The following is a 23,172-nucleotide window of genomic DNA, read 5'->3' on the forward strand; positions in this document are numbered from 1 at the left end:
TTACAATATTCAATAACAAGTGTCCAGTGGACAAAATAAAGTTTGTTCCCTTGGTCTCATTATTCATCCACCACCACCAAAAAAAAAAAAAAAAAAATCACGGACAGCCTAAATACCCAGATGTCCTTCTTATAAATCTTCTTTGTGAAGGAAAATGCAGACACACAGATTACACACCAGCCTTTGGTCATTACTTCTACTGCAACTTTGGAAAGTATTCATTATATTCACCAAATACAAGTGTAAGAAATAGGATAATTCCATCCCATCAGAATATAATACTGGCAAGGTCATAGCACATTAATAAAAGGCAGAAGGAAAAGGGGAGGGGGAGTCCCACAGAACACTATTTCCTTCTTACATTGCTCAGCATATTAACTACAGGGGGGAAACGGACCGAGAGGGTCCAGGCCTTCAATGACCTTGAGTCTGTATTTCACAATGCATTTAACAATTGCAGCCTTCATTTAAAAGAAAATGTGCGCTCGTTTAAAAAGTCAGGTATTACAGAGCCATAAACTTTTAAATGGCAAAAAGAAATGCTATTTACAGCCTTTATTCTGTTCCTGAATAAATCTCAGGAGAAATAATATTCACTTTCTGTTTTACAGAATCAGCCCCAGTCATTCCTCCTCCTCTATAAAATGTAAAGCATCAACAACAAAACTATTTAAATTAGTTTATTTTTATATGACAAAACCAAACACCTTCCTTTCAGGTAAATTGTTTGCATCCTATTAAATGAAAATGAACATTTATTGAAAAATACCAGAGAATATTCTCATCAGGTTGTATCCTGTACTTGCTTTTTAAAAAAAAAAAATTGCCTAAAGGCAAAAGTATCTGGTAATTATCCAGTTGAGATGGTTGCTATAATGGCATCACAATTTGGAATCCTTGAAAAGGTAATTTGTTCTCATTGTGAAAATGGGAGAAATGAGAGTTTATTAACCTGCTGTAAAATCAGTAAAGTAAAATTTGCCACAATAAGCTTGGAAGATGAATGCCAAACTACTATTTGGAATTTAGATGTAAAAAAAGCACTGTGGGGCAGGGAAATGGAAAGTAGCCCATGGAAGAGAGGGAAAAAGATGGTACATGGTAGCACTAAGAGATCAGCAAATTTAATGGTATTGTGTCTGCAAATCTAGGTTAAAAAATAAAGCCCCAAATCTAACAGGAAATTAAAATATGATTCTCAAACCAAGAAATTACAAATGGTTAAAAGGACACTATTCAATTCACCGTCTGTGAGGCAGAAAATGGACAAGTGCTGTTTTGAAAACAATCACAATAAATAAAAATATAACTGCCATCTTATTATTAATAAGAAGAAGAAATAGAACGACAGTGGCAAAAGAATGCAAAGGTAGTATCAATAGTACTAGTTTTGGGTGCAATCCCAAAATATCTGGAACACCACTTGAAGACAAGCAGCACTGACCAAATCACCACCAGTCAATTGTAAAAGGCAACTTTACTTGGAATAGCTTACATCGTGCTTAAATTTAAATTTGATGCTTAAACCATCAAGCAACATCATCTGCCTATCTCAGGTCCTTGGGAAGGATTTGATAGGTGGACAGAAATGCCAAATTCAGCCTGAACATCTGGCTGACTGTGCCACAAACAACGAAATAATAAACTATTACAACAATAATATACATGGCACTCCAAATTATAAAAGTCCATCATATTCAAAGAATATGGAAAATATATTAAAGCTGTATTTAGTATTGCATGAGGAAACCTTTTTTAAACTCCTTTGGCTTGAAAAATGACATTGTGTTTCATTGTAAAACTCAAGATTAAAAAAAAAACAGATTTCTTTTTTTTTTTTTCCTGACCAACGGAACAAGCAATGTGTAAAAAACAGATTTGTTGGCTGTCTGGCAGATTTTACATTACATTTTCTCCTGTTACATTCACAGCCAGTAATTACTTTGTTTGTTGCTATGCTGCTCTCTGTGCTTTGATTTCATCCCAGGCAGTGCTGCTGTTTTGTGAGCCTTGATTTGTCCTTATTTGCAAAATGGACCGTGGCAACAAAAACCTTTCCGAAGACCTTACTGAGACCAGCATGGGTTGCTCTGCAGGAGCAAACTGTGCGAGGCCATAACTCCATAGAGATGGAGCAGATCTGATTCTCTAGGTAAAACCAGCAGCCCAAGAAAAGTTGGGAAACTTAGTTCTGCATAATACAACAGCCATAAACGTAGGACAAGCTAGATTAAATCAGATGTGATATAAGAGACAGGACTACAATGACTGGGACTTTCCATGGTTATCAATTATTGTGTAGTGGGGTATGATGATGATGGTGATGACGATGATGATAAGACTGGATGTAAGGATCGCCTTGCCTATTTAGAGCTTTATTTATTCATTCCATTTCTAGCCCATCACAATCTAAGCGGCTTACATGATAGGAATATTAAAACATCCGCAGGAAGTCTTAAAATACAGGGAACAATTTACTAAAACAAAACGACATAAAACATAAAGTCCAGCCAAACCAAGATAAAATAACAATAAGGTAAAAATAAAGATAGAAACATGCCTGATCTCTTCTGGGATTAAGTTCTATAATGTAGCCAAACTATATCTTCCAAAATAAAAACTAACGTGTCTTTAACAGCACCTTTCCTCTTGTCTTAAATACCCAATGCTAAGGCATCATTCATAGGTTAGGGACCAAGAAACATTCAAAGGAACCTCTCTTTGTGAACCAGGTAGTTTCTTGGTTAACTTACAATCTCCAGGTGACAAAATAGTGGAAGCACTGCCTGCAGTGAGAGCATAGAAACTCAAAAAGTAAATCTGACTAAGCACACAGTACAAACTCATGTTTAGATCTATATCATATACATATCCAAGTAGTCCTTAACTTACAATCACAATTGAGCCCAAAATTTATGTCGCTAAATGAGACATTTGTTAAGTGGGTTTTGGCCCATTTTATGACATTTTTAAGCAAATAAGTGCAATTATTAAATTAGTAACGCCATTGTTAAGTGAATCTGGCTTCCCCATTGACTTTACTTGCTAGAAAGTCGCAAAAGTTGATCACATGACACCCAACCATCATAAACATGAAGCAGCTGCTAAGCATTTGAATTTTGATCAAGTGGCCATAAGGATGCTGCAATGATCATAAGTTTTAAAAATGGTCGTAAGTCACTTCTTTCAGTGCCATTCTAACTTTGATTACTAAATGAACTGTTGTAAGTCAAGGACTACCTGCATATCAAAATATATATCAAGTATATTAAAAGGAACTTCCCATTCAGGAAGAAGTGACCCTATTGAAGCCCAATGTCCCAATTCCCATTGGTTGCAGGAAGTGCAAGAGGTTACCATGATCAATGGTATCAAATATGAATGAGGAGGGATGTATTCCTCTGTCTAGGCCCCAATGAGAATAATCATTCTGAGCAGCCAATACTATATACATCCCATGCTCATTCTAAGTCCTGACTGAAAGCACTCCACATAATTCATTTTGGGGACAATCTATCAATGGGGCTCCACCACCTTCTCAACATTTCTTAAAATAGCCTGAACATCTGGCTATTGGTCTGATGCAGTTGGTCTAGGCAAGACTTCTCAACAGCAGGCACAATACCACTGTGTCCTTGAAACTGGGATGCAGTAATTCTTCTCTCATAGAAGTATTGAGTGTTTCCCAGCTCCAGCCCATCATATTTCTCCTACGTTCTCCAAGGCACCAGGAGAGTTATGGACCAAGATGACAGAGTTCATACTATAGTGTATCTTCTCACTCTATATTGAGTCCGCAGCCTGAAAAGAAGGCATTGTTTCAGAGACGTTATCAGATTCTGTCAATGTGGTATGAAACAAATCAGTGGTCAGGCAGAAGGTTTTCCTGTCCATCCTTTCATAATGGGGAATGGGAAACTTTAAACAAAGTGTTTGCATTGACATTCTACCTGTGCACTAAGATTGGAGAAGTACAAGCAATCTTAGTAGCAGTAGGGGAAATCAGGCTGGCTGTGGGCTTACTTCTGTCTCCTGGACTTTTTAATGTCTATACACAACTACTGAATTCATTGGTTCAGAGTGAGAAACATCTGCTTCAAATTTCTATAGAGCTGGCTGGGCCAGAGATGCTGTGAAAGACCCGATTCAATGCTTGAAGATGGTTGAGGTCTCTGAGTCAAAATAGGCTGAAGCTGAATTCCAGTAAGGCCAAATTGCTGTATTGCACAGGATTATCTGCCAGCTCTGGTGATAACTCTTCATGGAGTGGTATTCTGGATAGGCAGGTAAAGGTCTTGGCCAAGGGCATCTTTACCCAAATCTGTCTGGTAGACTTGAAGAGAGTGGTTCAGCAACACTGCTTGTTTGGTGATCGTTTATGTTTGGATCACTTCAGTGCGCTCCACCTGGGACAGTCTTTCAAGAAAAATTAGAAGGTGCAAAATGTAATATTTCATGTAATAAAGAATGAGGGCTGCCACAAATATGTAACACCTGTTCTGCGTTATCTGCATCGATGCTAATACATTTCTGGGTGCAATTAAAAATGCTAGTTTTAATATGGCTTGGTATTTAGGTACTTATAGAATTGAAAATGACAAATCTGATTCACCCAGCATGTAATATTTACCAACATTTTCTGGCAGTTCACTAATTATGTGAGATCAACAGAGCAAAGACTTACAAGCAAAGCTTTCCAGCTGCAACCCATATACTTTAAAGAGCCTCTTTCTTGGGTCTAATTAGCATGCCGATTAATGGTTCTACAGAAATTAGGAAACAACTTTGTTCCAGAGGACATTCAAGGATTGAAAAGTGCCTGATATCTGCAACTTTTTCATTTTTCATTTGTTCTTGTTTTAATATTTTTTGTTGCTGTATTTTTTTTGTTGCTCCGAATAACAAGCCAAAAGTCCAATGTAAATTACAGTAATATATGCATACACAAAATAAATGCATTCATCCATTTTATTTTGCTCCTTAGGAAAGGGTCTTAATGAATTAATTCCACAGCAATTATAATATATACAAATCTATTGATAAATAATAAGTATGCAATGGGAAGCTTATTAATAGGAAGACTACACTGCTCAAAAGAATAAAGGGAACACAAAAATAAGACATCCTAGATCTGAATGACTGAAATATTCTTATTAAATACTTTGTTCATTACATAGCTGAATGTGCTGACAACAAAATCACACAAAAATTATCAATGGAAATCAAATTTAGCAACCCATGGAGGTCTGGATTTGGAGTTATACTCAAAATTAAAGTGGAAAAAAACACTACAGGCTGATCCAACTTTGATGTAATGTCCTTACAACAAGTCAAAAGGAGGCTCAGTAGTGTGTGTGGCATCCACGTGCTTGTATGACCTCTCTACAGCGCCTGGGCATGCTCCTGATGAGGTGGCGGATGGTCTCCTGAGGGATCTCATCCCACACCTGGACTAAAGCATCCCCCAACTCCTGGACAGTCTGTGGTGCAACGTGGCGTTGGTGGATGAAGCAAGACAAGATGTCCTAGATGTTGGATTCAGGTCTGGGGAACGGGTGGGCCAGTCCATAGCATCAATGCCTTCGTCTTGCAGGAACCGCTGACATACTCCAGCCACATGAGGTCTAGCATTGTCTTGCATTAGGAGGACCCAGGGCCAACCGCACCAGCATATGGTCTCACAAGGGGTCTGAGGATCTCATCTCGGTACCTAATGGCAGTCAGGCTACCTCTGGTGAGCACATGGAGGGCTGTGCTGCCCCCTAAAGAAATGCCACCCCACACCATTACTGACCCACTGCCAAACCGGTCATGCTGGAGGATGTTGCAGGCAGCAGAATGTTCTCCACAGCATCTCCAGACTCTGTCATGTCTGTCACATGTGCTCAGTGTGAACCGGCTTTCATCTGTGAAGAGCACAGGGAGCCAGTGGCGAATTTGCTAATCTTGGTGTTCTCTGGCAAATGCCAAACATCTTGCACGGTGTTGGGCTGTAAGCACAACCCCCACCTGTGGACGTTGGGCCCTCATACCACCCCCATGGAGTCAGAAACAGACTGTTTGAACAGCCATATGCACATTTGTGGCCCGCTGGAGGTCATTTTGCAGGGCTCTGGCAGTGCTCCTCCTGTCTCTCCTTGCACAAAGGTGGAGGTAGCGGCCCTGATGCTGGGTTGTTGCCATCCTACGGCCACCTCCACATCTCCTGATGTACTGGCCTGCCTCCTGGTAGCACCTCCATGCTCTGGACACTATGCTGACAGACACAGCAAACCTTCTTGCCACAGCTCGCATTGATGTGCCATCCTGGAAGAGCTGCACTACCTGAGCCACTTGTGTGGGTTGTAGACTCCGTCTCATGCTATCACTAGAGTGAAAGCACCGCCAGCATTCAAAAGTGACCAAACCATCAGCCAGAAAGCATAGGAACTGAGAAGTGGTCAGTGGTCACCACCTGCAGAACCACTCCTTTATTGGGAATGTCTTGCTAACTGCCTATGCTTTCTACCTGTTGTCTATTCCATTTGTACAACAGCATGTGAAATTGATTGTCAATCAGTGTTGCTACCTAAGTGGACAGTTTGATTTCACAGAAGTGTGATGGACTTGGAGTTACACTGTGTTGTTTAAGTGTTCCCTTTATATATTTTTTTGAGCAGTGTATTAATATGTGTATATTAAATATAGAAGAAATGTGGTAGGCAACTAAAATTAATCAAGGATGTTTCCATGATGCATTTGGAATTACATATTTTCTTCTGTTGCTTAAGTCTTTAAATTATTGCTATATGACAACCAGTGATTTCAAACGACTACCAAGAGAGAGAGAGAAATTCTAAAATAACATTCTTTTTCTATTTGTTCAGGTATGCCCATCTTACAATGTGTATAAAAGCATACTTATGGAAAGGAATAGGAAAAAAAAAATCAGCTCTTATTTTGGAAAATGTGCCCTTCAGTTTATCCAGGGTTTTCCCAAGTAAAAAGTTTTGGAAGTTCAGTGCTTAACTCAGTAAAGCAGACATATTTCACTAATAGACAACAAGGCTGATTTTAGAAATATCCCAGCATCTTTTGAAAGAAGAACATTTTTTTTAACTTATGGAAGACATCTAACACCTTCATACAAAATTTAATTGACAAAACAGTAGACTTTACAAACATTATAATTATTATCCACATTCATAATAAAAATACATTTGTAGAGATAATACATTTTCATGTCACTCACAGTTCAATAATTTATGCTAGAACTGTTCAGTGTCATTCCTTCACCTGAAGAAGATATCTATTGCTTTTGTGACTAGTATTAAGAACTGATTGCGTATCTCCTAGACGCAATACCAGATAGCACCATCACTAGATGGACTCACAATTGGCTGGCAAACCGTACTCAATGAGTAGTCCTTAATGGGTCTAAGCCTACATGGAGAGAAGTAAGCAGTGCGGTGCCACAAGGTTCTGTCTTAGGCCCAGTATTCTTCAATATCTTCATTAACGACTTAGATGAGAGAATAGAAGGGGAACTTACCAAATTTGCAGATGATACTAAGCTGGCAGGAATAGCTAACACCCAAGAAGATAGGTTCAAGATCCAGATGGATCTTGGAAGACTAGAACACTGGGCTGTTTCTAACAAAATGAAATTCAATGTACAGAAAAGTAAAGTCCTACACTTAGGCAAGAAAAACTAAAAGTACACATATAGAGTGGGTGAAACCAGGCTCAATAGCAGTAACTGTGAGAGAGATCTTGGAGTCTTAGTGGACAACCAGCTAAATATGAGTCAGCAGTGTGCAGCAGCAGCCAAAAAAGCTAATGCAGTCCTAAGTTGCACTAACAGAGATACAATCAAGATCAAGTGAGGTACTAATACCACTCTATAAAGCCTTAGTAAGACCACACCTAGAGTACTGCATCCAGTTTTGTTCACCACATTATAAAAAAGATGCTGAGATTCTAGAAAAAGTGCAGAGAAGAGCAATCAGGATGATTAGGGGGCTGGAGGCTCAAACATACAATGAACGGTTGCAGGAACTGGGCTTGGCTAGTCTAGTAAAGAGAAGGACCAGGGGAGACATGATAGTGGTCTTCCAATATTTGAGGGGCTGCCACAGGGAGGAGTGGGTCAAGCTATTTTCTAAAGCACCCGAAGGCCAGATAAGGAATAATGGATGGAAACTGAACAAATACCAAACTAGCTGTCAACTATGGAAGCACAAATCTACCCAAACGCAATGAATCTGGGAAAAAGAGGACTTATAAAGACTTATTGGACACTCAAGGAAGATTAAAAATGAGACAAGAATTACAGCAACAAAATATAAAGATAGATTCAGGCGAGATATCAGAAGGACAAAGAACAATTTGGTTTCTGCATGGAAAAGCTTCAATTAGATAAAATTCTACAAGAAATGGAAAAGAAAATGATTTCAAGAATATATAACTTTCTACTAGATTCTAAAATGGAAGAGGAGGTGGTCAAAGAGACGATAGTGGTATGGGCGAAAAAGTTGGCCATAATATAGACCTGGAAAATTGGGAGAGAATTACAAACTAACTACATCCACAGCATACAAGGAAAATCAATACAAAATGTTCTACAGATGGCACCTTCCTCCCGCTAGACTGGCAAAAATGTTTAACTCAGACCCAAATTGTTGGAAATGTGGAAAAGAAAAAGGCACTTATTTTCATACCTGGTGGACATGCCAGGAAGTGAAAAAATATTGGAATACAATTAGACAATGGATAGAAGAAATCACGAATCAGAAAACTGAATTTAATCCAGAAACTTTTTTATTAGGTACAATAACACAAAAATGCAATAAAACAGATAAGATATATTATAATATACATATATTAACAGCTGCAAGGATTACGTATGCACAACTCTGGAAGGAAAAAAGGGTTCCACCAGAAGGCACGGTTATAAAAAAAATAATAATAGATTGTATAGAGATGGACAGGCTAACGATGAAAATAAAAGACAAAGAAGATTCTATTTATTATAGGGCCTGGGATGCCTGGTATGAGTGGTTTAGAAATAAAAAGAAAATAAAATTGCAATAAAATTAGCAATAAAATTAGGAAAAGAATGAGGGAATATGTAAATATGTAAATATACCATGGAGAAGATTGAGATGTAAGGATAAAAGATATTGATTTATAGTAAGAGTAAGATGCAATGGTAAAGGAATAAGTAAATACATATACTGAAAAATGTGAGGAAATGCAAAAAATGTCTTGATGTTAATAACAATGTATAAAGTTTTGTTTTATGTTTTTTTTAAATTTGAAAACTTAATAAAATTTATTTTTTTAAAAAAGGAAACTGGACAAGGAGAGATTTAACCTGGAAATAAGGAGAAACTTTCTGACTGTGAGAACAATTAACCAATGGAACAGTTTGCCCTCGGAAGTTGTGGGAGCGCCATCACTTGAGACTTTCAAGAAGAGATTGGACTGCCATTTGTCAGAAATGGTGTAGGGTCTCCCGCTTGGGCAAGGGGTTGGACTAGATGACCTATAAGGTCCCTTCTAACTCTGATTATATGTATCTCTGATTATCTGTATACTGACTTCTTCAAAATGTCTATGGAGATTTTTTGTCATCCAGGTCATGGTTGTCCCAAAGGTGCTTTTTCAGGAGGCAACTGGACTTTCTGGTTTTTCTTTGAAGACATTTTGCTTCTCATCTAAGAAGCTTCTTCAGTTCTGACTGGATGGTGGGGAATGGAAGAATTTATACTCCTTGCAGACAGCTGGTCATTGGCATCCTTTTAGAGGGTCATTAAGATCACCTCCAAGAAGGTTCCACACCCATTTGCACTACTCAAGTGACCTTGAAGGCACAAATAAACCTCCAGGTGACCTTAATGACTAGCTTGGATGAGGAGTGAAATGTCTTAAAAAAAAACCAGAAAGTCCAGTTGCCTCTTGAAAAAGCACTTTTGGGAGTGACTTCTGCAAGTAACAATTTACACTGCCCAGATCCTTTCTTTGCCTGTAAGTGATCTCTGAATCATTTAAAGATCATATTCTACCCTATTAAGCATTTGATTCTCTTGAAGCAGTAAAAGACATTATCATGTAACAGGCAACCATTGCTTTGTAAACAAAAGGAATGATAATTGATTCACTGTGATATGAATATACATTTGTAGGGATGCCAAGTTTCCTTTAGAGCAAGTGCTTCATGGTAATCCCAGAATCTAGACTCCAATTAGCATAATGACATACATTTGCTCATATAGTGTTGACTGCATTAAATCTTTGCACCTCACCATTTTAAAATACAGTGTTAACTTCACATGCTTAGCAAAAAGCAATCAGAGCAGAAAAAAAGGCCAGAAACATCCACAAAGAAAAGTTTCGTGATATAAAGTTGAAGAAAAAAAGCATTTCAAGTGGTCTTTTCTTACCCACAATCTCAGCCATAAACTCAACAATGCACTCGTCTCCTAAGGCCCAAGGACGTTTACCATTGAAATGACCATGGACACCTCTGAAAGAAAAGGAAATAAAAGATGGTAATATACACATGGTCTTTAAGCAAGTAGAATATAATACACATTGTATACATGGAAATGTAACCCTCCAGATTACTTGATAAACTGTCTCATCCCAATGGAATTGGGCCACCATAAGGGGCATGCGGTGGATCTTGTTGATCGAGAAAGTCCAGCTGGTGGGGTCCAGATCTTTTTCTGCTGCAGCCTGCCCTATGGGGACATCATGTCCCTTGAGGTGTCATCCACACTCACCCTTTTGACCTTATAAGGGCCTGAGGACCTGGCTCTGCCAGTTGGCCTGAGGCCCCGATAGAGGCATTTTATACTGGAGATGGATAATGTGGTGAGATAGGATTCTATCACTGTCCATGTGTATTTTGCTCCACATCTTGCCACCTCTGTTTACCTCAGTTATAAACAGTCTACAGTTGTCTCTGGTGAAATGGACAGCAAATAAATAAACAAATATAATTATTACTCCTACTCCTACTATTGTTGTTTGAAATGCACCAGATAGTGTATCAATTATTATCTAATAGTGTTTTGTGCTGCATTGTATGTGGATTGTTTAATGCCACCTTTTAGTGTTACAGAGTGCAAGTAACCACAGTAATGAAGAAGCGAGAGCAAATATCGCCATTAAGCCATAGAAAAATGAAGGTGAAAGGAAGGTGCCTTTTTATTTTTCAGGCATTCTTAGATCTCTCTTTATCTCAATCTCACATAAGGCTGCGAATGAAAGGGAATAACCCAAAGTTTTGTCTGCAAAATTATCAGCTGCCCATGTTACCTGGCCACAAGATATATCCACAAGATATAATAAAATTGGCATCATTTATTCTCTCCAGCCCATGGGCAAAACAAAACATCTAAAGAGGTTTGGGCCTTTGCCTATCAGTAGAATAGCTCTCCCCAAGGAAAAGACCCAATTTGTGAGGGAAGCATGCCAAGCAAAACACCGAATTTAAAAATGAGCCAATGAGAAAGTTCTTGCACCACCATTCATAATGCTGCCAACTGCTCCATTCTAAATCTCCCCTCCCTCATCAATCATGTCACCCAAAAAAGACCACCTGCTGGCTGTCCATCTTTCCCAGGATACACATAGAGACATGAGATGGGCGCAGAAACATACATGAACGGTAACATATTCATCCATCTAGTTACACTCTTTTCCAGAAGCAACATGTAAGTGCTTACGCAACACACACTATTATATGTATAAATACACGTGGACAAGATGGTGCAGATGTAACATATTTCTTCATGAAACAGAAGAAAACATAGATGTCTCTTAGGACCATGGACAGTAAGACAACTGGAAATAATTCCAGAAATCATACTTTCTTGACCATTGTGATTCTGGATAGTCAAAAGCTTTTCAGTGGGAAACAAAATCTTTGAACAGGTCTTGTCTCCCATAGAAATCAAAGATAGTAAATGTTTCAAAAGATATGGAATTCCTAATACTTAGCATGTTGGACCTTGGAACCTAGGCATATAAATTGAAATGTATATAATAAAAACTCACAGCATAAACAGGACCAGATTTATTCAGGTAAAAATTTTAAAAGTCAGTTTAATGAATGGACTCTTTTTTATTGTTGGTTTGGTGCTACATATGTAATCTAGATTCATGAAGCCCTTTTTCTGGTCTGAGAATAGTATTTGATTTTCAAAAAGTGAGCTGGGTTAAAAGAAAATAGTGTGGTGCATCATGACAAAAACTGAGCATGAGTTTATTTCCGTTAAATTTAACTTCATTAAAAATAATTATTGCCTTCCACTTTATATATAGTATTTCAAACTTTTGTTCTTTTGAAGATCTGTGGAGGCCAGGCTTCAGACCTTGAATTCAGGACACTAATTTTGTACAAAGCATTGCAATGTCTCAAATCTCTATTGTCAAAATCCAGAGATTATTTATAAAACACAAAGGAATTGGGATTTCTTTTCTCCCCTTAGGACAGCACTCTGGCAAGAATGATGGAAGAACAAGCACACAAAAAGATGAATAAAATAATATTTTATTAAGGTCTGTCTGAATCCTAAAGAATTCAGGCTTTAAAAGAGACTAACAGTTAGAAATCTCAGTCAGTCATATTTCTCCAACTTTTACATTGCCTTTTTTTTCTTGATAAAACTAATGGTCTCAATGCCAGAATCATGCATGGATGACATACTTTCTCTGAAGTATCACTGCAGGAGATTGACAGCCAAATCACACAGTACAATATGAAATTTTGAGCTATGTTCCACAATAAAATTATCTACAGCTATTTCACATGAAGAACATCATAATAAAATCAACCTATACTTCAGAAAGAGAGTCCAATCCCTCTGTGAAGATGTCTAAATCCATGGAAATCAATACATTCACCCATGTGTAACTCTGCATAGGATTAAACAGCTATTAGTATTATCAATAGTTAGAAGAGCATTTTTCAGAACATGATGAAATACCCTTGGTGTCGAGATGTATCTGGTCAGATGGATAGGTATAGAAGGACCATCAAGAAAAAAAACTAGCGTAAAAAGAGTTTGGGCAGTTGGGAGAACACAAAATGCTAGAAATCCTCTCTGTGTGTAGGAGATGAAAATGACAGAATTCTAAATAAATGGCCACAATGGGAAAATGCTGTTCTCTTACAACAAATAAGTGGGAAAATTTTTTTAAAACAAAATGCTAATGACCAGGAAATTGAAAAGTGTATAAGCATTTGCCTGGTTATACAACGGAGTAAACAGATTTGGGAGAGATGGGCATACATGCTGCCCAATCTTTCTACAAACAGTTTGTTACAAATATTTTTCAAAGTTTAGTATAAAGAGCTCAAAAGATAAGACAATGAGACCTGGTTTCTGCTAGGGCAGACATCCTTACAACTGCCTTTCAAATCTCTGCAATAAACATTTTTTTTTGCAAAGTGCCACGAACTCGAAGACACTGGGTATAGGATGTGAATGCATGCATTTAGCCCTGTGTGTGCATAACTGAATTGTCAAGCCCAGTATTGACATATGGGTAGCCATTTTAGTTAGGTGTAATATATATTCTTTTTCTTACTTTCTCTGTGGTAGTCATGGGGGGAAGGATTTCGGGCTTGCCACATTCCTAGGGCAGGAGGAGTGGAGATAAAGTTTTGGCAAGGTGATCTTCCTTCCCATGGGAAACAAGCTGTCCTTGTTTGGGCCCCTTGAGGTGGAGATTTATGACATCAAGCAACGTTGAATTATTTCTATTGGAGAATCTGACTTTTCGGGCTTGTTTCTAACTTGTAATATTGTGGGGTAATTCCCGGTTGTGTCAGATCTGGAATTACCATGGACTTTGCCAATTTGATGCTTTCTTAAATAAAAGAAATCTTTTTTGAATATGGACTTTGTACTTTTCTTTTTAAATGGATTTCATCACTTGGAAACCTGACATGAATGTCTAAACGTTTAGTTGGGATTGATTAATACTGTGGAAATGTTAGACATTATCTTTTCCCTAAAATATTGTCATATTAAGCTTGTCCATAAATCTACACATGGACAAATGATTGTTTCAGGAAGAAAAGTATATATTTGCAGGGGCGGGGGGGCGGGGGGGGGAGTCCTGCAGTTTTCTTTTCTGGGTTGTTTTGTTTTCTTGAATATGCAAAATATTTTCCAGAAAAAGAAATATGCAAGTACCCAGCTTTCTCACACATTTCACAAAAACAAGCACAGTTCTAAATAATTTCACAAATTTGTGTCTGGGAAAATATTGGATCAGAATTCTTCCCCCAAGTGTGGACAAGTAGTTGAAACAAATATATCCTAACCATCTGTTAGTAATTCTTATTTCTCCTTTACAAAATTCTGGGCATAGGTTCATTCCAAAATATTGTCAAGAAGGTTGATCGATGTTTGAGATAGCATTTTCTCCAGAAAATGTCTAGAATTGAGTTTTCAGTGCCATCCCCAAAGTTGCTACAGAAGAAAGAGGAGGGAATGGACACAACTGCAATTTTCATGGCTTTTGATGGCTCATCCTATATGCATCCAGCCATCAATGAAGAGACTCAAACCAAAGTTTGATGCTAATTTATGTTAGCTTTTGCTGGTAGGAAAAACAGACACAAAATATATTTGGTAAGGTAAGCAGAAGAAGAAAAAGGAGGGGCAGTAAATGGGCTTATGGAAGTAGGGCCCTGGACAAAAATCATTAGAAAAGACTTGGAAGTAGACAAAAGGAGATTTGGAATCGAAGCAATAATTAGCAACTAAACTGTAGTAAATAGGTAAAAATATATGGTTTTAATAAGAATGGTACAGATTGATAAAGGTGAATTAGATTGGAAAATGTTTGCACTGCTGAAGAGATATTGGTTGGAGGCCAATAACGACTTTTGCTTAAGAGTGATGTTGGGACATGATTCAGAAAAATATGCAAAAGACAGAATTAAGATGTGTTTATCCAATGTGTAAAGTTCTTGGCGATGCTGATGGTAGAAGATCAGATGTTTTACTAGTCAGAGAGAAGTCACCAGCTAGCTCGAGAAATGAGAAAAAAAGAATGCTGTCCAAATCCTTCAGTTTTTCAATTTCAAATTTAGAAAATAAGTAGAGTTAGAGATGGATCTGTACACACACAAATTAAGCCCAAATTATTACCTGAAAATCTATATATCTACATTGGATGCACTGAATATAGAAGAAAGATGCTCTCACTTTGCAATCTAAATGGCCCAAAATGTGCCAGTGTTGAGAACAAACAAATCATCCCCTTTCTAATTACCTTCCCAGGGATTTAAGAAACAGTAATTCCTCAGTCATAAAATATTCAGAAATTCAAGGAAAGTTGAGAAATCTTGAAGAAGGTACTAGAAGCAACCATAGACTTGCAAGGCCAATGTAAGATAAATCCATAAATTTAATTTTGTAGAAAGCATACTCACAGAATACTGTCTTTGTTCTCTCAATATACCATTGCTTTTCTAGCTCTACCCAATTGCCTCACATAATTCACCCCACATCTGACCTCACTAATCATATGTGCTGCTATATCCAATGAATTACTTTGCTGCATCCAAGCATATCCATGGGGTGGAATTCACAATGGAGTGTAATGTGATTCATTTACTTGTTATTCATGAAGTACCCCAGCTTAATTCTACACTTAGGGAAGAAAAACCCAAAGAACACATATAGACTGGGTGAAACCAGGCTCAATAGCAGTAACTGTGAGAGGGATCTTGGGAGTCTTAGTGGACAACCAGCTAAATATGAGCCAGCAGTGTGCAGCAGCAGCCAAAAAAACTAATGCAATCCTAAGTTGTATTAACAGAGGGATACAATCAAGATCAACGGAAGTACTAATACCACTCTATAAAGCCTTAGTAAGACCACATCTAGAGTACTGCATCCAGTTTTGTTCACGTTATAAAAAAGATGTTGAGACTCTAGAAAGAGTACAGAGAAGAGCAACCAGTATGATTCGGGGGCTGGATGCTAAAACATACAATGAATGGTTGCAGGAACTGGGCTTGGCTAGTCTAGTAAAGAGAAGGACCAGGGGAGACATGATAGTGGTCTTCCAATATTTGAGGGGCTGCCACAGGGAGGAAGGGGTCAAGCTATTTTCTAAAGTGCCTGTAGGCCAGAGAAGGAATAATGGATGGAAATTGAACAAGGAGAGATTTAACCTGGAAATAAGGAGAAACTTTCTGACAGTGAGAACAATCAACCAGTGGAACAGCTTGCCCTCAGAAGTTGTGGTAGCACCATCACTTGAGACTTTCAAGAAGAGACTGGACTGCCATTCGTCAGAAATGGTGCAGGGTCTCCCACTTGGGCGAGGGGTTGAACTAGATGACCTACAAGGACCCTTCCAACTCTGATTATCTGTTTGATCTGTTTTCACTTTAATGCTTTCTAATATAAGGGGAAAATATGAAGCAGTGTCTTACAATGAATTTCTGTCAGATCTTTTAAGAACCCACAGGCCAATCCAGTCAGGGTAGTCAAGAAAAGAGAAAAGAAAACCATTGGAAAATGCTCCTTCGAAAGAAGACATGGATTTTTTTATATTTAAAAGAACGCTTGGACTGATTTTTTCAATTTGCTTGCCAAGAAAAGTTGGTGACGTGAGCAGGGAGTTAAACTGAGCCAGACTTTTAAGTGCAGAAATAAAATTTTATTGAAAAAGCAACATTCTCCGACACTTAATATTGCTGTGATTCAATGGTGGGATTCAATTTTTTTTCACTACCGGTTCTGTGGGTGTGGCTTGGTGGGCGTGGCAGGGGAAGGATACTGTAAAATCTCCATGTGGTATTTGCCGGTTCGCTGAACTACTCAAAATTTCTGCTACCGGTTCTCCAGAACTGGTCAGAACCTGCTGAATACCACCTCTGCTGTGATTTGACTTTTAAGCGAATTTTAGTCCTCTTTTGCTACAGAAAATTTCTGTCTACATCCACTATTAAACTTTCCTGTTATTTGTGGTCTTCCCAACAAAATCCCCCTGCTTAGTTACAATGCTCTTTCCAGCACCAGTCTCTAAATTTCATACTTTTTTAAAAGAAGAAAACTGAAAACTGAATGTATTCTTAGCAATGCTAGATTCATTTTTCCAAATGATCATCCTATATAGAAGTTGGGGGGGTGGAGGAGACAGGTCATTTGGCAGCACTTTTGCAAACTGTCTATGAAGTTATGATGTCACTGTAATAGAAACCAATCTAAAAATCAAAGCGAAGGAAGTCTGAGTTATTAATATATTTGTATCCAGAATATGTAAAAGCATCTTTTCAGAGGCCACATTCAAACACCATCTGCGCCTTCAAAAATCATTGTTATTGGATTCAGTGAAATTTTCCCAGCATGGCTGGCTGGAAAATTCTAGGAGATGAAGTCCACAGATCTTAAAGTTGCCAAGGTTGACAAACACTGCTCTGGAGATTTTAAGAAGAATAAAATAAGCTGGTTATAAGGACAGACCCTTCAGTCCAGTGCAGGAGATCCATATTGCTTTGTCGCAATTTTCTTCCGAATTTACATCACTGCTAATAACATCTAAAAATTCACAGGGATCAGACCAAATTGTATCAATTCTTTACATCTGATGGTGGCAAATCATAGACCAGGATTTTCAGTTGCTTTGGCTATGGCACAAAAAGAAGATCAAGGAAAGCATCTCTGTCAGGAGTAGGCAGATTTTGGGTAGATAAAAGCCAAGTAAACATTTTATGGAGGCATGAAATAATACTTTTTATGTGTTTTCAGAATTAAATGACAAGAAGCTATGTGCTGGAAATGTTCCCCAGTCCTTGTCTACATCCAGCATGACATTAATACACTGAGAATAATTTAAAAGACAGGGGGAACTAGATCTTCACAATAACTTTTTATATTAAATTCTTCGTTTTCTTGTTAGCTTGTATAGTTATGCCTCAAATAAATGCAGATGCAACTGAAAGAAAACTTAAACATTCTAAGAGAATTTATGAGTTAAAATTATAGAATGAAACGGCAGTTAAAGGCTATTCTTCATATTTTCCCCTCCTTTTTGTATTTGCTTTCAATTTAGCTGGTGAAATCCATTTCTACCCACTTGAAATTGTACTTCACAATTTCAAAACTATTTTTTCCAGGTTATCATGACAATGTGGTATGAGCCAAGAACAACAGAATGTTCTATTTTTGAAAGAACAAAATATGAATATTCAAAGCATAATACAATATGACAAGGAAGTATTAATTATGTTTATATTTATATTCAACCTTCAGTTTTCATTTGTGTGTGTGAAAGAGAGAGAGGAGAAGAGGGAGGGAAAGAGGGAGGGTGGAGGGAGGGAGAAGGAAAGGAAGAGCAAGAGAATACTACATACATGGTATTTAAGGCATAATCTTGGAATCTTCTATTGAAATCACAAGCTAGCCCAAGGTTTTTGCTGATACCGCAATGCATTTTACATTTCGACCGTAAAAGCATGGTTTTCTGCAAAAGAGAATTTATATCTTCACACACTATGTCACCTTACTCCTAAATATAATAAGCACTGGTGGCAATAATTTCTAAGGGTAATTTTATTCTTGACATTCCACTCTTCGAATTTCAGAAAATAATATATAATTTTCTGATGTAATTACTACAATTATTCTGATTTAATTATAAGAGTGAACTATTAAATTAGTATTAGTTGCACCAAGGTACATTAAATAGAATTAATACAGTTGCTTGAATGAGGGAATAAAGAAGTTCAAGCCCTCCAGCGGCTATTAAACTACAACTCCCAGCATTCCACTCCATTGGCCATGCTGGTTAGAGATGCTGGAAAATATTTAGCATCATCTGGAGGACCAAAGATTCCTGATCCCCAAATGTAGTTTATTGGTCTTGTCAAATACCTGATTATTATTTTTGAAGCACACCCATATGGCTTATACTGAGTCATATGAGACCCACAGCTCAATGCTGGATTTTCACAAGTCTCAGATGTATTTCCTATCATTCATATTTATTCAGCTGTATAACTTTTATAACCAAAACTGAAATGAGGCTCCCTTGGAAACAAAGACAGTCCTGAATAAGTATGAATTTATTCATACTACAACAACTCATATATGCTTGATTTTTGTAACATTCGGTTGGGCAAAACTGTGCACCATAGAGAAACAATTTTTGAATCAATCTATCTCAAACGAGCTAACTGGAAGAATTTACCCCAAATCCCATGACCTGTAACTCCTGTGGGATTTAAATTTGGAAAAGTTGTGACTGTTTCAGTACTGCTACCCTGCTACAGTCCGTCACAATCATGTAGTTGTCATTTCCAATGCTCCCTACCGGTTTCCTACAAGATAAGTCAATGGGGAAGCCAGTAGGAAGTCAGAAGTCTTTTCCATTCCCACTGTTTTTATGCCTATCCGGGGTCATTTTCTTTCTCTGTTTAAGTAAGGAAATATCTCTGAAATGATGACCCAGTGGGTTATGGGTTTGCTACTATATTACCAAACCTCTATTTCCTGTAGGTTTTAACTGGTCAAAACAGTGCACCATAGGACAAAACATTTTGCAGAATGCACCCAAAACCTGGGACCTATGATTCTTGTAGAGCTAAAATTTGACAAATCATATAAAGCATAACATAAAATTATCATAAACCAGTTTATCACATAATAGAAATATCATAAAATATTTCCTGTGCTGATATTTGACAGTGCAACATGGACTATTTTTGAGGAAGATACATCTCTGGATGTATCCCAACTTTTCCAATGAAGGCAATACAGTAGAAGGTGTTAAGGAATCTGGTAGGGAAATCTCTCTGAAAGGATGGTCCAAGGCTTTAAGGATTGTATAATTTCCCATAAGAGACAGTCACAGTATCTAGCAAAAAAAAAGCTGAATTTTCTGAGCCAGCATGACGACTAATGTTACAAAAGGACAATTCAGATTTTTGTTTTTATTAAATATCTATATATTAGGCTGTAATTATACTCAAAGCTATGGTTTTTCCAGTAGTAATGTATGGCTGTAAGGAAACCTGAACACGAAAGAGTTAATATTTTTGAATTATGGAGCTGGAGAAAATTCTTGAGAGAGTCCCTTAGACTGCAAGGAGATTCTAAAATTAAATTAAACTTGACTGTTTTCGGAAGGACAGATACTGAAGCTGGAGCTCAAATACCTTGGCCACCTAATGTGAAGAGAGAACTCATTGGAAAAGACCCTGATGCTGAGAAAGACGGAAGGCAAAAGAGAAGGGGAGGAAATGGTTAGATAGTTTAAACTGAGAGCAAATCCCACTCTTCACCAGCACTGATGTTGTTACCTAGCTTGGGTAATAAAACATCTATGAGAAAACAACCAAGCTCAGATAGTTTCAAAGAGCCCCTTTTGGAAGATACATTCCAATTATAGTTTAGTCTGCTAAGAAAAACTAAATTCATCCTAATATTCAGCATCCCAGGGACATAACCTACCAAAAAGCATTTTTGATGCTTGGCTGAAGTCACAATCTATTAAAATGTGAGGCAGAGAGTTGTAAGAGTTCCTTCACTACAGTTCTCAGACAAGCCTAACATGAATCAGTATTATTTCTGCCTACCTGCCTCTTGCTTGCTAATTCAAGTTGTTTCTTTTCCTGGCTGGGCAAAGCTAACAATATGTCATGCAGTTAGAGGCTTGTGATAGAAATAAGCTGTGCCACTTCTGCCTCAAATAAATGGTTCATGGCTGTTAAGTTTTCTTCTAAGTTAGCACAGAATGCTGTGACAGCACTGGAAACAGCAAGCTAAGAAACAGGAAAGGGCACCAAGGTCACTTCAATAATAACACCTGGCAACTATTTTGGGTGGCCGGGGGGGTGGGGGGGGACGGACCACAATGTTTTGTCTTTTTTCCCCCTTATCTTTGGCTACAGTTAATCAGTCATATTCAGACAAAAATTCATAAAGATATTCTCAAAATTAGAACAATGCCAATTGAAGAGACCTACACTGTGTCCAAAGATAAGTCCACTGCAGTGTCCCCCAGTGAAATGATGAAAATTGGGGCAATTAGCAGCCCGACTATTCTTACAACCATAGAGATGTTGCAACTGCCCCCACCTGACTATGTCTCCGAGGCTTTCCAGGCCCAGTGGGCCAGGTAGCAGATGAAGGCCTCCTGGGATACAGAAGGTTTGCACGCACTAGTGGGCAGTAGGCTGGGGTCTCCCAAGCCAATACCCTCCTAGATCATAGCCACTTTGCACCATAGTGCAGCACCTGCCCCAACTCAAATGATATCTGCACCAGGCCTCTCAAAGCCTCCCCGCATCCCTCTGAAGCTAAAACCCTAACCTCACACTTCTGGTGCTATCACAGAGACAAGACAAAAAAAAAAAGGAAAAAAAAAGGATAGTAAGGACAGACTATGTGAACCACTCAAATAGTTCAAATTCAGTTGAAAAGTGAAAGTATCTCCATTTTTATGCACAAGTCATCATCCAATCCCATCAAACTGAAAATTTAAATCATCGTTTCTTCTTGAGTCTCAAGCACAGATTTTTAAAGAATTCTGTTGAGTTTTTTTTAAATATATTGTTGCATTGTTTTTGTGTTTTAATCCTGTTTGCTGCCCAGGGTCATCTATTTGAGATAAGCAGCTACACTGATTGATCAAATTAATAAGTCATATCTAAATTCAGCCTACATCACCATCACATATATAGGTTAAGATTAGTCCCCACTCCCTCAATGCTCCCCAAATACAGCTGAAAGCTATGCCACATTCAGAATAAGGTGAGTTGCAAGAGATGTCAAAAATAACAATAAAGATTTGGGGAAATTATTTTAAGTGAAAGGAAAGCCAAACGAAAGTGTAGGTCTAGTATGATAGCTCAGTCTGTCTTCTCTCAGAGGGAAAATAGAACCTGATATAGCAGACCATTTTTCTCTGGGGGAATAAAACTTGTGGTTTAGGATAGATAAGGAAACACTAAGAGAGAATTAAGCTAATTTAAATGTATTCAAGACTCCAGGGTCATATAAGCCAGGGCACTGAAGGAATTAGGATATAATTGCAAAATCACTTTTAGTAATCTTTGAAAGAGCCAGTTTGGTGTAGTGGTTAAGGCATTAGGCTAGAAACCAGGAGACCATGAGTTCAAGTCCAGTGTTAGACACAAAGCTAGCTGGGTGATTTGGGGCTAGTCATTTTCTCTCAGCCCTAGGAAGGAGGCAATGGCAAACTACTTCTGAAAAACCTTGCCCAGAAAATTACAGCGATTGGGTAGACAGTCTCTGAGATTCTGACGTGACTGAATGCAAAAGGGAAAAAAGCTTTGAGGGCCAGTATGATCTCAGAAGACTGGAGGGGAACAAATGTCACCATCATCAAAATGGGAAAGAAGGAGATCCCAGGAAAATACTAATTTGCCTACTTGATGTCTTCATGGGCAAAGTCTTCAGTCAGCTTATCAAACTGGAGCATGCTGAGAGGAGAGCTTCTAAGATATTGAAAGGTCTAAAAGCCAAATTCTATGAGGAAAGATTAAAGGATCTGACTAGATTTAACTTGTGGAAAAGAACAACTGATGGGAGGTACAATAAGAATCTTCAAATACCAGTATCTAAAGGAGGCTTGTCCAACCCGCGGCCCACGGGCCGCATGCGGCCCAGTTCACCTCATAATGCGGCCCAGTGCCCACCCCAACCTTCATGCGAGAGCCAGCGAGGAGGAGGAGAGGCAGGCGTGAGGCGGGGCGAGGCGAGCGCCACGCCAAGCAGCAACAGAAAAGGCGGGCACCGTCAGAGTGCCACCTCCTGCTGTTGCCGCTGCCACTGCCACTGCCACCGCTGCTTCTGCCGCTGCCGCCACTGCTGCTTCTGCTTCTGCCCCCGCCGCCGCCGCTGCTTCTGCCTTCCAGTCCTGCCGCATCCAGCCGGGCCATTTGCAGGAGGAGAGATAGGCACGAGGCGGGCGAGCTTTCTTCCCCCCACTCTCCGCAAAATTTGGCTGGAAAATAAACCGTGATAAACGGTGATAAAAAAAATGTGATAAAAAATTAATAATTTTTAATAAATAATAAAAATAATTTGGCCTTATTTTGGCTTGAGTTTGGCCACAGAGCCAAACTGCGATCTGGCAACCCTGCGCCCCATCCATTATATTAGCTCTGCCATCTTATATTAGCTCCGC

General features: G+C 38.5%; 1 protein-coding gene across 5 annotated transcripts in view; it reads right to left on the minus strand.

Annotated features, from left to right (window-relative positions):
• KYNU (kynureninase) overlaps window positions 1–23,172 on the minus strand; it is a 110,835-nt gene that overhangs the window by 60,726 nt on the left and 26,937 nt on the right. For all 5 annotated transcript variants that reach the window (XM_087920293.1, XM_087920295.1, XM_026717801.2 and 2 more), the window contains exon 4: window positions 10,425–10,507. In XM_087920293.1, the coding sequence (XP_087776419.1) occupies window positions 10,425–10,507 (83 nt within the window). The remainder of the gene's footprint in view (window positions 1–10,424; window positions 10,508–23,172) is intronic.

The sequence above is a fragment of the Pseudonaja textilis genome, chromosome 1 (assembly GCF_049901715.1).
Source record: "Pseudonaja textilis isolate UNSWEBS1 chromosome 1, rPseTex1.2, whole genome shotgun sequence".
Taxonomy (NCBI): Eukaryota; Metazoa; Chordata; class Lepidosauria; order Squamata; family Elapidae; genus Pseudonaja; species Pseudonaja textilis.